General features: G+C 43.5%; 1 protein-coding gene across 1 annotated transcript in view; it reads right to left on the bottom strand.

Annotated features, from left to right (window-relative positions):
• Positions 1–16,178, bottom strand: part of LOC107218698 (neurobeachin) — a 162,706-nt gene that overhangs the window by 112,757 nt on the left and 33,771 nt on the right. Inside the window, exon 2 of the mRNA XM_046743880.1 lies at positions 7,927–8,031. Coding sequence (XP_046599836.1) covers positions 7,927–8,031 — 105 coding nt within the window. The remainder of the gene's footprint in view (positions 1–7,926; positions 8,032–16,178) is intronic.

Raw genomic sequence — 16,178 nt, forward strand, 5'->3', positions numbered from 1 at the left:
ACAATGAGACGCGATTGGGTATTCATAGGGGTCCTTCGAGGCGCGATTAAACATAGTTGAAAGTTCCTCCCTGGCTAGAATCCTGGAACGAACAAAGTTTCTCCAGGCGGTAACGGTACGTGCCTCGTGCAGGTTTAACCCGTTTTCGGTCGACTCGACTCGACGCTCGCGAGCTTGCTGCACGGCTCAATTCCCTTGTCTCTTCCCTTAAAGAGTTTGAGGATCCTTTCCTCGTTGCTTTTTACGACCATCCCAAGTTTCACGCTCTCGTCCAGACTGATGGAGCCCTTGATTTTTCTCCGGCCTTAGCGCCGCCGCTCATTTCCACCCCTCGGTTACAGGCGACACCCTCCTGCGCGACGGGCACAGACACACACACACCCAAAACAGTTGGTTGAACGACCCCGTTCCGAGTTTCACTGAGCATTACGCATTGTTTACGCACCAAGCATCATCTTCGAAGACTTTCCACCCTCCGTTAGCAGCCGTTGTAACTTTAGGCGGAGCCCGAAACCCCCACAAATCTCAGAAACGACGGTACCGTTCTGCAGGTTTCTTCGAGTCGAAGCCAAAGCTCGAATTCAAGTTCCTCACCTTGCATGCAAATACGTGATCCAGCAGTCATGCACAAACCAGGACAAAGTGTCGTTCATTAATTTTCTCCAAGCTCCGAGTAGGAGGGCGAGAGGCCATAATTCACCGCGATGCGCGCGTCTGAATTTATTCGGGGTCTTCATCCTCCGTCTCATATTTGTCGTCTCCGTGTCGTTGAAGAAACGCCGTCGCTAGTTGACGGAAGAGACACGGACGCGGATTAGAGAGTAATGGAGAAAGATCGCGAGGGCAGAGTAAGATGGATATAATTTATCCCGCAGGACTCGTGCGGGTCGAGTCGATTCCTAAGACAGCTCGGCTCCTCTTCCAACCGTATGTCCAGCAGTTTCGAGGCGTGTGTCGGGCGTTTAAACGAAAACCGGGGATCGAACGAAAGCCATTAGTCGGTAACACGGGTCGCATACTAATGTCCTCCGCAAGTAGCAACGGCACGGTTGCCACCGAGTCCGAAGAGTAGAGTGAAAAATGGGAAATCGAGGGCAGCCTGCATGCAGCTTGTACGATAAGACAGAGAGATTCGATGCTGCGGCCTCTAATCAAATCCAGGGTAAAACTCAGCCTCGCTCGGCATTATTGGACTGATCGGTTAAAATTTCAACCCACATCCCAGGATGTCGACGATACGTTGCCTTGTTCGAGAAATTCATCAACCACCCGTCGTCGATGATTAACGCCGTTACAACTATCGACGTTTCCGAGAGTACGGCTTCAAAGTTTCAGCTGCACAGTTGCACCCACCCCAAAAGGACTCCACTTCTGTGTTTCGCGCCTCTCGATTGACAGTGCAGAACTGAATCTTTCGCGCTCGGTTCAAGTCGGGAGGCGCCGATTGTAATCACGGCAATCAGTTCGTCGGAGACATTGTCAACCATGAAACAATTTCCGTTTCATCTTCCGCGAGCATCCCGAATGCGCAGAAGGCATTAAGGGGGTTTCAAGGACTTTCGAAGTGGATATTCGATTGTTTTTCATTTCCGGGACGCCACTCGATGGAAGGAAACTGGAATGGAGACGTACAGCGATCCGGAGAAGCCAGGCGCGAGGAATTCCCGTCGGTCATCGGAGCGTCATCCGGAGGATAGCCGTTGGCTCCGACGGCAAGCCAGACGAGGAGCCCTTCCCAGAGAGCTTGCGACGAGCCGGTTGGCCGGTCGGCTGCTGACGGTGATAAATCAATATATTCTACTCACGCAGTGGCGTAACCTAGGCGAAATGGCTGCTTTTGTCGACTAAACCAGGGTAATTCGCTCTACCGAGCAGGCAGGCCGGCCGTCGAGAGTGTTTCTTTCCTCTCGCGCCCCAGTCCATTCAGGCGGGTGCAAAAATGGGCGGTCCGCTATCTGTCTGACCCACGCGCGTCGTTTCCACTGCGATATCTTTTAAGACAGCGTAAATAATACGTCTTGGTCCAGGGCTAATAGAACCAACCAAAAACCGGGCGACCTCGAGGCGTCGTCGACGTAGCCGTCACTTCGAGAAAAACACCACCACCTTCGTCAAGAATCAGAATTGTATAAAGGTTTCGCGGATATTAAACAGCTGACAAGACCGAAATGTTCTGTTCGGAACACGGTAATAAAGGGAAATGAAAATGTTTTTTTGGAGGCTTTGGAAATCGTGGAACGAGGATGGAAAAATATGGGCGAGCCTCTGGATGCGAATTTTTAGATGCTGGGTAGCCCAAGATACCATCTCGCTCGTGACGGGGTGGAGGGAGGATGAAAAAACTGCCCATTCACCGAGTAAGTCAACGTTCGCTACTCGGCGGAGAAGAGTATATTAAATTTTTTTTTTTCTACGTCAGATTTCAACGAAGAGTAGCCGAGCTGATATAATTACCAAAAGTGACAGGGAGGAGGCTGAAGCGGGGGCAGGGTCGCTGATTTTTTTATATTCCAACGTAGCGAGGAGAATCGAGGGTCTCAGTGACTGTGAGACGGGACAAACTTTTAGCCTGCGTACTTTGTGAAAGTACGGCTAATGTTAGAATGCTTAAAAACGCCTTCAGGTTAATGGAAAGTGTTAAATATGGATCAAAGGAAAATAAGAGCTTTGCGAAGAGCGGAACGAGCGGGAAGGCGCTTCACAAAGAAACGGGAATTTTCACGAGGCGTTGTCGTACGTGGAGAAATATCACTATACCGCGACTTGATCGAGATAAAGAGGATCTCTAACGGATCGACGGGGCACTGCGGCACACACATGTGGTGAGTAAAATTCGCCTCCTATAGCTGTTCTCTTTTACCTGTACGAAAAAAAAAATAAACAACTTTGACGAACAGAGCAGTCGATTGAATGAATTCCAGAGAGCTTTATACGCAGGCATATCCATATCGAAGCTAATTTAATTATCCGAATTATCAGTAAGGGAAACATGTTTGTTTTTGGTTTACAAATTTAATTTGCATGTTTAATTTTTGCAGGCTGCTATAAATATATGAACCATATTGTATGATTAGGTACACAGAGTGATGACAGGCAGTTGCGTCGGTTCGTTACGTGGACCGAAAATCGAGGGGCCGGCGAATCACTCGAGCAATTATACATATATATATTCATTTATTTTTCGTTCCCCCGTTCCTTACTTTGTCCGGCAATGTTTTCCTCACTCGTGTTTGCAAAAAAAAAAAAAGGGTGAAGCGTTGACTAGTAAATTAAAAATCGTCAAACACATATATAATGTGTAATGCGTCAAAGTTCACCTCGTTAACAAAATATCGAACGAAGCGTAAGTAATACTTTTGCCATACAAGCGGGGTTCGACGGTGGTTCACTCTTCTCTTGGTATGCGTTACATTAAAAAAAAAAAAAAAGTTAATAAAGCAAGGGAGGAAAATCAAAGCAAAGTTATTAGCAGCGCGCTGAGTGCACGCAGAAACTTCAAATAACGAACATTTTACTTCACGCTACATGCGCGGTTGGGCGATATTACTTTAACTGAGAATTTTTAATATAGAAAAGTACATTTTTCTTCTTTTTTTTTTTTTTTTTTTTTTTTGAATAAAAATTTTCGCCCGTTCATCGTTTACATTTACTTTCTCTACCTCTTCTCTCTTTCGCTCTCTCTCAAATACGTCACAGGCGGTTAATTGGAGCTAAAACGGATAAAAAGTAAGACGTGGATAGATATTATAATATCTCAAGAAGAATGCAGAAAATTTCCAAGAGAAATGAAATGAACTGGATATAAGATGTACTTTACGTAGCAGCTGAGTAGTTTAAATGAGTACAAAAGCTGATGAAAAATACCGTCGAGAGTCTCCCCCGTTTCATTCCTTCTGGCAAAAGAATTTTCTCAGTTCTCGCATGGTTTACCGTGGTAAAATTTTTCCTGCAAAATTCTGACTAACGTAGGTACATATATAAAGAAAAAATTACAAGAGGTAGAAAAAAAGAAAAAAATCTTCGCGGAAAAATATCCTTTGAGCAAGTTTTTAGAATAAAACAATCATTCCGTTCCTACATCCCACGTTGAATACGACATATCGTTATATTTCAATTACGGAATGGAGGCAATCGGGATGAAACGCGTGTAATCAAGCTTAAAATCGCGTTGGTTAAGGCAGATACGCGATACATCTTAAACACTCAGAGAAATGATTTCCACCAAGTTTGTAGACGACAAAGATCGAGCGTCGAGCGCCACGAAACTGCGACCCGTAGTGGATGGCGGTGGGTAATAATTGAACCTTGGCGTTTCGCCAGGATCCGTGTTAGTGCCAATTAAGGATTACCCGTCACGCAAAGGTTGGCTCTTTAGGTGTCCTGGCCCATCTTAGCCAGGACAACGCAGTGAACGAGTGACTGCGAGACGGCGGCAGATATATCCGTTGACATATGCCCGGAAGGTCCTTCTTTCCACTATTTGCCCGACTATTAGCCCCCGGCGAACCCCGAAGCCGGGTTCGGGCGACGCGTACGCGTAAGTATCACGAAGGCCTTTCCCGAGGACTTTACGCCGGCTGAATTAATAAGAACACCCAGCAAACGCTCTCGCTTTTCGCGCCGAACCGGTGAAACCAATCGCAATTGCTTACAATCACGAATTCGGAGCTTTCCTTTCTCGTCTCGTTGCTTAAAATCAGTATGAAACGGGTTTCCACCAGATGTCGTTTTATATATTTTTTCGGCTGAGGTGTGAGATATTTGACAGGCCACAGACGGGAAAACGGACAGGGGATGAAGGCGAACGGCCGGGGGATGAATATATATGAAAAATCGCACTTCGCAACCGTTACCCTTCACTTTTCCATTATTTTCCACTTTTCAAACGACAATGAAGATCAAAATACTAAAAAGATTCAAATTGCGTTGTTACATTCGATCCCGGTGGGTGAAAAAAAATTGCGCTGGACGGGGGTCGGGTTCGCGTTAGCGATCGAATCCCCGCTTTGATCAACGTTACCGTAAATTTGATGCTTCGGTCAAAAAAAAGAGACAAACTCACGAATAAACAGGGAACGGCAGAACGAAGAATGATACGTGAACAATTAAATTCCAAACTTTCATTTCGCGCAAACCGATGACGAATATTTAGGTACCGACACCCGAGTAGAAGACGATCAAGTTCCAACGATAAGTCCTCGATGCAGGACAACTAACAGAGGTTGCTGAATACTTCTTGGAAAACGGAAACACCGAAGACAATCGACGATCGACAATCAATCGGTAAAGAGGGTTTGGAACCCGATATTCTTCAACCGAAGAAGAAGATGCGCTCGCTCAGTCAGTCGATCGATTGTGTCCGTTTACTCGTCCTTTCTCGAAAGTCGGTCCTTTGCCGAGTGAAACCAACGCCGACTTCAGACGACTGTAGCGGAATCGAGAAGATTCAAGATGCGGTCTTCTTCCGGGAAATGTTTACTCCTTATCTCTCGTACTTCGTAACGAGTCTCTTTGTAATTCGCAACCCTTATACATATAAGAGCCCGAAGAAACCTGATAGAGCATCCGACCTTACTCTTCGAAGAGCGCGATGCATGCTGTGGACTGTTAGGCACAAGGGTGTTATATTACACGAATTTGCGGGTGTGTGATAAAAAGGAAACTGTGTTCCTGTGCTCCTTACAGGGATGAGTTCTCCTCGTTACGTTGCTTGCGAGACTGTTGTATGAATTTCCAACACGCGAGACGTTTGACAAGCGTTACAATTTTCAGAAGGATCTTTGCTTGAGAAACCGTGGCACAATTAGTGTACACGTACCTACTTACTTGTTTCGACGACAAAAGGATTCGATGGAAATTGATGAAACATCTGCGTACACTCGCAGCTAAGGTTTGACGATACCGAGTTTCAACAGTTTGAACAAGTTTCAGTAGACCACGGATAAACTCAGGGAACTTGGATATTGCGTGCGAAATTATTGATCTACTCGATGATCAACTTCTAAAGTGAAACATGGTTTTCGGTACACGTAAAATGAAATACGGGCTCTTTGCGTTTTGCCTTTATTTTGACCGTTTCGAGCTCTCCGAAAAGGCAAGTACTTTGAGGCTTCTAGTTGAAGCTCCGATAGTTTGTTTCACTTAATCATTTATTTGGGAAAATGCGGCGCGCGCTTTCTTATTCACAAGATATACACATAACGATAATTTATAAACCGGAGCAACGCTTCAACTTATTGCTAATTGTAGAGCAGATAATATAGCCTAAAGTGATTATAAACTTTTAAAAATCTGTACAAATTTTAAAGATTTCCAATCGAGTCGTATCGTTTATTATTTTATTTGTCGTTATTCGGTTTGAAGTATCAAACCGATTCGCGACACACGCGCACAATATCACGTTATGAATTTTTTCCCAAAAATATTTTTTACTTGCTTTAACGTGGATGAAAAATAAATTTAAAAAAAAAAGAAAAAATGCGGTATTTTTGCGAAAGGATGACGTAGCGGTATTTATTATTGATGTTACTGCCACCGCATAGCGTTCATTTAAATTCCCAGCGGGTATATTCGACTGTATTCGAGCCTGCAGGGGTGGTTGTGGTGGTGCAGGCGCAGCACGAACAGCAATTTTTAAGCTCACCATTTTTCCCTCCCACGTTTTTTCCATTCCTTTTTACTCTGCTTCCTCCTTTATTCATATCGCCAGCATTTTCGCGTACCGCAGTTAATATCGGTTTATTTCTTATACGGGTTCGTTATTATCGGTTTCGATACTGCAGCCGGTGTATCCGGCCATGCGAACGCAGTCTGTGTATATTGTGATCGATAATAAATTTCATTCTTTATTCATATTCGTTACGTTTAATTCAGTCTGGCTGAAAATTTTCACATATTTTAATAATACCGAGAAGTCAATTATTATACGATATTATATAGGAATACAGGTACGTCGATCGAGATTAAACAATGTGGACGATATTCATTAAATTCTGTATTATACATAACCAGTATGCCCTCGAGCGGCGTAAGCGTTACAAGTTGCAATACAAAATTCCTCAAATTAAATTTCTAATTAAAATTTCATGCCTCATACCGAGGGAAAAATTAAACCCCCCTATGCGGTTATATTATATTGTTAAATTCCCGTGCAACATGTGCGTCGTCAATTTTTCTACATTATTATAAATTTCGCGAATTAATTATGCTTCATTCATCTATAGTGCGTTATTCGGGTATGATTAATCGAACTCGCGCCAATATATTCGTTACATATTAACGCGATCATCGCGGCGTGGCGAGTGATTAATCATCACGACGGGAATATATATTATATTTTCACTTTTAGACAGCTCTCAGGCTAAATATTCCCCTATCTCTCTCTATCTCTCTCTCTCGCTCTCTCCAGTTTAAAATTATTGCAAATACGAATAAGTGTATATTTTACTTTCTGTAAATTATTGTTATTTACTTATTTATCTATTTTTACTTTTTGTATTTTTAAATTTAGACTTATGGTATAAGAACAATTGTATTTTTTCAACGTCAACTCCAACAAAAAAATTAAAAACAAAGTTACAACCACAAGAAGAAGAATTATCCAATTAGTTGAGTAAAATGATTTCGTACAGCATTCACTAGAGAGAACCGTCGAGTTAAACGTGTGTGACGCTTTTTTCTTCATATACGCAATAACGTTTTGCGTACACGGTTCGAAGAAAATGTCCCAGCGGGTCTACTAAAATTTTTGAGTCAATTTAACCATTTTTAGTGTATGACTGAGTGAAAAAAAAAAAAAATAAGTAAAAATTACAAATTAAACGTTAAAAATTCTAAAAATTTGAACAAATAATACAATTATATAAAGTGAACCTGCCGGGACATTATATTTGGTTAAATTTTTCCAACAGTGACAATACGACTCACCTGTAAATTTGGCGGGCAGTGATCCAGCAGCTCGAGCATGTGCCTGATGTTCTGCGCGTCCTGAATAACGAAGTTCAGTTCCATGTCAAATTCGCCCCCGACGAGCTGTAAGAGAGAAAAAGGAAAAGATAATGAGCAATTATACAGAAATAATATTACATTAGCACAGCGTGCTCATCGTTACAACGGGAGGAAAGTCTGTAGGCTTGAACGACGATGTGCGAAGCCACCTTAGCCTCTTATTTTAATAGTATAGTGTTTATATACGCATAAGTATTCATGAGACTTGACTCATAATTGACGGGATTACGAGGTTCGTACAATTAACAAACCGTTCCGTTGAAATATCAGCCTTCTGGGCTCTCGGCCTACCCGCGTCATAGAGTTACCAATTCCCATGGGAAATTCACAGAGCGATCCTACGAGGTGGGGCGTTGGATATAATACTCGTAATTCGCGATGGGAAGGTCGAATTTTTCATTTATTTATTGAGTTATTCCACCCCGTCGAGATCTATCCACACCGTTATAAATTTAATTTTGAATACAGCCGCGGCGTGTCAAGTTGTTTTCACGTGGTGCAAAATCGGTGAGATCATAAGTGGGTATCAGACCGGATGAAAGAAGTTATACATATTCCGAAGAGTATGGGAACGAGTAAGAACGAAAATATGGAATAAGGCGAATAAGTTCGGGGGATTTATGCCGGCGGCGGGATGAGAAGAAAATGCAGAGAGAGAGAGAGAGAGAGAAAACGGAACACGGTACGAAGGAAGGAGAGAAGCCTCGCGGCACCGTTTATATCAGCAGACCGGAAACGCTGCTTCTGCGGAGAGCGCAATTTCCGGCCAAGTATCTCGCTCTGCTTACAACCCCATTCCCGCGAACGTCTTACATCCAGGACGAAGGCGGCAGGACGACGTAGTCGATATGCCTACCCTTGTGATGAATTCACACCGACATTTGTGTAGGTGTGTAACGGTACGAAAACCCATCGAACCCTAGCCAAACATGCTCGTATTTATCGTATCGGCGCAATTTGTCGTCGATCATCGCGTTGATCCGAAGTGTCGGATACGCGCAAGGTAATAAGAATATTCATCTCGCAGAGGAGACGTACAAAATTTAACGAGAAAGGTTATACGCCGGAATTGAGTTACGCCTTTGGCAAAGGGTGAAGAAAGCTTTCTCGGAGATTCGTTCATCTGAAAATAAGAAAGAAAAAAGAAAAGAACAAGAAAACTGACAAATATTCGAGGAAAAAAAAAAAACACAAAAGCAGGCTACAAAGAAGGAAGAGGAAATTATACTCTGGTTAATTTAACACCCCCCCCCCCCCCCCTCCCCCCCCCCCGTTTCTTATTCTTCCATTTTGAGCTCCAGACTCTGGCTACAACACAACTACGTTTGCTGAGAAAAAGAACGATAAGCTTTTCGATACCTGTACCTTTGATTCAGAGGAAGATGAATCGAACGAAGGTGAACAAAAAAAAGAAGCTTTTCCCTCTCACCGGTAAGAAAAATTTCGCCGCCTTGTACGTGACTCGAGTACTTCTTTTGCAATACTTTCTCATATTCAGAGAAATATTTTCTCACCCCATCCATCATCCTGAACTTTATTGATATTATATAAGTGAGATTCTTATTATCCATTCCACTCGAAGGATGATTTCATAAACTGTGTAAGTACATTATTACGATTCGTAGAAAGGAGAATTATTATTTTTACAGTAAAACAGCCCCGTAGCTTCAACACGTATAGTATACCATCAGAAGAATATATTCCAACGGCAAAATATTATTATTCTCGTTATAATAATAAGAACGCATAACCAAGCGTTTCACCGTGTAACATAAATACAGCTGAACAAGGTTCGCGTACCTACAGTATTTTCTACTAACATTTTGTAAATAATTGTAACCCGTTCGAAGCTTATTAAATTTCAATTCGTTCCATCAGCGTGGGTACATTGGTGGTTGAGTAGCCGAATAAACAATTAGTAAGTAAACCTGAAAGGTGCGTATGATGACTAATGGAAATTACGGTCGTTCCTTGATTCGTTTAATTATATTACACATATATCCGAGCACCCTTTGCGGAAAAACGCTGCGGTTAATTCCACGATTTGCGAACTAACGTACGGTATAAGCGTACATGCGTGCAAACGGCAAATGCAGATCAGGGGTGACCCTTTTTTGCGCTAAATTCGCTAATAATTGAAGGTGAATAAACGGAGACCAAGGAGCGGTGTTAATTGGCGTTCACGAGAACTTACGAGCGGCGTACATGCGCGGTTGCAGAGATTTTCCTCTTCGTAGAAATTTCATGTTAATAAACTTTCGTCGATGGTAATTGTGAGAAGCTACGTCCGCACCTTGAAACGCGTACGTTTGGGATGTTTTTGCTCACGCCTAAAAGCTGGACGGCCATTCGATTTTCAATGATTATTTTATGTTAAACTGACTTCAAAGTACCGTATACAAATTTGAGTACCTACATTGCCAATCAACTGATCGACATAATCAAACGCTTTAACTCGACTAACGTATATTAGTGTTTAACTGAAAGCATTCCATTATATGGGTATACCTGTACGGAAACGCAACTGCGAATCTTCAATTTTTTTTTTTTGTTTTAGTTTGTCTTTGAAACCAGTGAATATTCATGTGTACAAGTTGAATGAAAATTCAACGAAATGAGTCGAAAATTAATTGCTCGAAGAGTGGTTAGAGAAATCAATTCCACTGTAACGTGTGTCACGAATTGGAGTACCTTATTTATTCAATTCCCTGTTGAAAGACTGATTTTTCTTCTCTTTCCCTCGGAAAACAACAATTACAACACCGATGTTGGACAGGAATGAGGAGAGTGTAAAAAGTACAACGGATATTATTGCAACAGAAAGGCCGCAGGGTGATTTGGAGAAGCCCCAAACCTGCCTCGAGTAAAAGGAGTTAGTTATCTTATTCATTAAAACAACTGGTCCGTGTAATAAAATGACTAAAAGTTGAGGTCGCGCGTTACCGCGGGGTAACTTATATAATTACACGTATAAACTCTACGCCGAACTGGATGGGAAGAAGTAGAAGAAGAAGAAGAAGAAGAAGAAGAAGAAGAAGAAGAAGAAAAAGAAGAAGAAGAAGAAGAAGACGAAGGAAAAGTGGGAGGCAAATCGGGATTTGCAAATTGCTGGCGGGCGTGTGAAGTAACGGCGAGGCTGCACGCTTGCTTGCCGGGCGAAAAGTTATTTCCATCTTAATTAAATCCAACCTTCGCCTCGCGCACTTTTCTTACTCTCCTGGAAGTATCACGCTTCGAACAAAAATATAACGAAAGTTGCACGTAGACATAACTGGAGTGCGAGCGTTTGTCGGTTTCTTGCCCGAATTTCGCAAGAATGATTCAACGCGTCGCATTCCACTCATTCTCTCCGACCCAACTCACGCATTTTGCACGCCCGTCCGTCAAAGAGGAAAGGGCTTTACCGAAACGAAAACTGACATCGAATTGACAGGACTTCCATTTCCTGACAAATCAACTTCCGATATCTCATTCCTAATGCCGAATATGTCTTGGGGGGAAAACGAAAAAGTGTCGTGGAAACTTTTCCGGTTTCACGTATTATTAAAATAGACGAAATAGACAAAGAAGAAAAAAAGGAAAGCAAAGAGTGAAAGCCGCCTGTGGATACTGGGTTCTCATCGTGTCTCGAGCTTCCTAACTTGGAATGATTAGCGAGCCTCGAGGTACGCAGGTGTGATGCGCGAGGTTAAGAGCCGGTGCAGCTGCTAATTGGAAATCTCTCCGACCGGATCGTCTATGTACGCGCTCCTCTTGAAATTAGAAGGTCAAGTTATACCGGGCTGGCTGGCTCAGCATACTCATTCAGCACTGCAAACACGTCGGGATATCCAGCCACGGTAATAAGTATGCTCATTCTATAAGAATTTCCAGAGAATGAATAGGCACAGAGATTAATTTGAGGTTTTTGTAAAATGAAGATCATCGCGAAGATTGATCGATAATAATGAGTATATAACCGAGTTAACCAATTTTTACCAAACGATTCGAACACGGGTGAAAACAAAAATATGTAGCTATGAACGACGACATGAGAATGGGAATAACGTGATACCTACCCTTTCGTCTGTAGAAAAATGTTAATCCAACCGGGAAAATGAAAACGTGATGAAGGCAAAATCGTCAACAAGAGGAAACCACGGCTGTTGAAGATAATGGATGAAATTTATCGTGGAAGACAAGAAATTTTCTCCTCCTCTCGTGTCAATATATAATATCGTCAATATTCAGTAAAAGAGACGAAGAGGAAATGGAACAAGAAAAATAAAAAATTGAAAATGGTAATACCGAAAGGAAGAATCGCTCGTACATATTTGCAATTCAAAGAATTACGAATTGAATATATAAATATTTCCTTAACGAAGCAGCGAGAGCAAAGGAAGGAGAGATTATCATTAGCAACGATTAGGATACATCGGATAAAATTAGCGTATTGTCGTGAGAAGTGAAGTAAAATTGAATAAAACGATCATCTTCTCGACACGAGCCATCAGGTATGTAAAACAGATAATTCAGCCCCACCTTGCACTGGTGCAGAAAGATGAACTTTTATACTGTCCTTTTCCCTACCGTTTTTCTCCATTTTTGATGAAACAGTTTAACTCGATACGCGTTTAACGCTGCATCTGGTGCGGAATGGCGAAGTGAAGCGTGGTTCGAGCTCCGGCTCGAAGATCATATAAAGGCCGAAGATACTCACTCAGGTCACGTTCCCCAGACGGTTTTACAGTGAAGACATTCGTTTGATGTCCTATTTTATCGTGAAATACTCTCGCGTAGTATAGATACGCGTCGATATGTCGGCTATACCGGTGGCGGAAGGTCCTGGGTCCCGAGGCCCGATCAAATATTTAGAAGATAATAAAATCAAGGCGGGAGAAAACTTGGATATTGACTTACACGTCGCATCGAAAATACCTCAGCGAAAAACGCTGCTCGAAGCATCAGCTTAATTGGATCCTTTCAGAGTCAGCCATTCGGAGAGCGGGATTTGATAAAAACGAGAAAATCACAAAAGGAACGCGAATTTACGAAGTGCCAGAAAAATGGGACAGCGAGTAATTTGGTTCGGAAATAAATCCGAATAAACACATGGAAAAACAAAGGGAAAAATTTGGATAAAACGAGCAAGGCTTGCAGGGTGAATTTACATCCATATACACATCTCTGATTTTCACACCCTCTTGCGCAGGGATGATTTCCCTTCGCTGGTTTTTCGCAGTGAAAACACGGGCGATGGTGAAACAATAAGTTCCCTGGCGCGCTGAACAACAGCTTGGCAGTATAGAAAGTTACATTCAACGCTTGCGGCGGCAAGTGGACGTCATTTTGCAGAATATATCCACGTATAACAATGGCTGTATAAAGTCCGCGAAACGCAGCGGGAGAGAGAAAGAGAGAGAGAAAGAGAGCGAGAGAGAAAACGAGGAAACCATCGGGCAGCATTGTCGTATATGAAAACGTTCTGATATCGATTCTTCAACTCTGCAGTATTGCACTAATAGCGCTTCAAGTTTAAAATTTTGTCAATCAACAATGTCTTAGGTCAGATATCTACGATGTTTTTCGTTAACATTTTACTTACAACACCTTTAAGTCGAACCTTCACCAGTGGTAAAATTATTTCTTCAAGCATCGCTAAGCAGAGGTACGATCGAATAAAGGGTTCGACCGGAGTACTTCGCGATGCATAACGCGTTGTAATATCGATCCTCAGAAAGGGTAGAAACTTCCGGTATAATGCAAATTGTCATTGGCGAATGGGGTCGGGGTTAACAAGCGCGGTGTGTGCCGGTGCAGTGGCGGGAATAAGGTGAATAAATTATGGATAGTATACCGTTGCAGTCGTAGGCGGCAGATGGTCGCAGAGACTCGCGTGTTGACTACAATTCAGCAGCCCGCGATCTGTGCACAATATACGGATGCAGCATGCAGCGTTGAAACGCATACCTCGGTTAAGGTTAATTCAAAGGAAGCGTCGGCGATGGCGCAGCAACGGGTATGCATGTTTTCCCATCGTAGGCTTTTTTGCCCGGAGTCAAAGTTCTCGCTCCTCCATCGTAGTCAGTCGTTCATATTTAACCAGTAGCTGCGTTCCTCGCAATTAGGTGCAGCCATCTTACACGCCCGTTGCTCCGGATCTGTCTGCCGCATTGTTCCTCGGTGGTAGCTGGTCGAGCTGGCTTTTCAATGCATTCGGAGCTGGAAGGTTGGATTTCTCGCATTTCCCCCTTTGTGCATTACACAGGGAACACCGTCCCCCTCGCTTCTGAATCGCGAGAGGAACGAGAAAAGAGAGTGGAAAACCGCGGCGACGCTCGGCTCGGTCGGGAAAATCTTTAGATTACTCCAGGTTCGACGTCACGCTACGCTTCGGGGAATATAGAGCGTGTCCTCCTCCAACTTTTCTCCTCTTTTCTCCTCTTTTCTCGTCACCAAGTTCCTCTCGATCCCCTCGGAGGATGGCATCCGGGAAAACGCTGACGGATCGACGAACGGAGATCGCCTTTCCGCCACATCGTTTCACGAAAAGAACTGACTTGCACCGGATTAGTTTATCCCGGACTCTGGTTGACGACAAGTCCGTGGTTGTAGAATGTCCGTCGTCTTAGCCAGCGCGATTCAGTTATCCACTTCTCACCAGTGGTTAAAAACATTGAGGCTGCATGCGAGAGCGACGGTTCAGGATCCTGCAAGATATCCTCCCAAGGACGCCGGGACAACCGCCAACTTTGACGAGGGTGAGGTTGGACCGCTTGTGGCGCTACCCTTTTCACAGTGCGAGAGCACACGTTCGTCAACGTCGCTTTGGTAATCCAGCAGCTTTTACTTTACTAACCAGGTGACTTCTCGCACGCAAAGCTCGAAACGTAACGCGGGCTTGTTCGAGTCACATCGGATCCCTCCGAGCTTTCAAATTTACCAAGGTTCGACACCGCCGTTAACTTAACAACACACGGATGCCAACGACGATTTCTCCATTCCTTGGATAACGATCGCGTCAATATCCTTTTTTCATACGACTTAAGTTAATCCTTTTCAACATACGCACAATTCTTAATCGAGTCAAGCGCGTACCGATGGTTGAATTTAGGTGAAAAATCAGGAGACTCGTGAGCCACGTTTTGGAGTACAGTTGACGGTCTACAACGAAGCAACCTCCAACCAGTCTAGGTACACCTACAGGTTTAGAAAAGTTTTTGAAAGCTAGGCTCGTCAAAGTTATATCGGAGGGTTTTAGCGAACGGGACCGGCGACGACAACGATACGTGTGGGGCTCAGCTCCTTCGATGTGCCCATTTAGGAGGTATACGACGTCGGCTAGACGGTTATATCGACGTGAAGAAAGATTCGTTGGTGGTAGTAGAAAGCATTTCAACACATGCGATATGACGAACGCGTTCGATCGCAAAATATTGCCTCTTCTGCAAGGCACAGCCGAAAGTGGAAAAGTTTCAAGTGAATGGGTACCTACATGCCAATTTCGAAGCCTCGGCTTTCTTCTGAACCACGCGCGTCTTTCTTCCCCATATCTCTTGCAAGAGAAAATTATTCTACAAGGGAGGAAAATAATAAAAATAATATTCAACCGTAAGCAATTTTCAATTACGAACTGTGGTTCGAAGGACAAGCTCGGGCACGATACAAAGGTACACGGCATAATTTCAACTTACGAATCGCACTGACGTGTTGCATTAATTTGATGAATGAAATGCAGATTTAGAGGTGGATACGCGATGAGACCTGACCGAGTTTAATTACTCCGGCGGATGCGGCCGGCGTCTATTTGTACTTTATATAGCTTAATACGTCCAGCTACTGCTTTCCTCGGTTAACCCGTTTTAATTTCATGCCCGAGGAACCCCGCAGTGACCGCTACTTTGGGTTGCCCGGTGGGGGTTTAACTCGTCACTTGACCAATGCGGCGCCACGAACTTCCGTGCGTCATAAAGGTACGTACAACGTTACTCGTGGATGAGTAGTACAGGTGTAGTCAAACGAATTGGACACACCCGCAAACTGTCAGAGTCCTTGTCACGTCGCCACGCAGTTAATTACGCGATTAATCCACATGGAAATGACGGAATTCATTCGACTCGAGGAAGCCGAGCCGCGAATTACCGGTTCCATTTTGATCTCCCCTTGTGGCCTGCGCGATTGGACACCTCGGT

Source organism: Neodiprion lecontei, chromosome 6 (genome assembly GCF_021901455.1).
Source record: "Neodiprion lecontei isolate iyNeoLeco1 chromosome 6, iyNeoLeco1.1, whole genome shotgun sequence".
NCBI classification, from domain to species: Eukaryota; Metazoa; Arthropoda; class Insecta; order Hymenoptera; family Diprionidae; genus Neodiprion; species Neodiprion lecontei.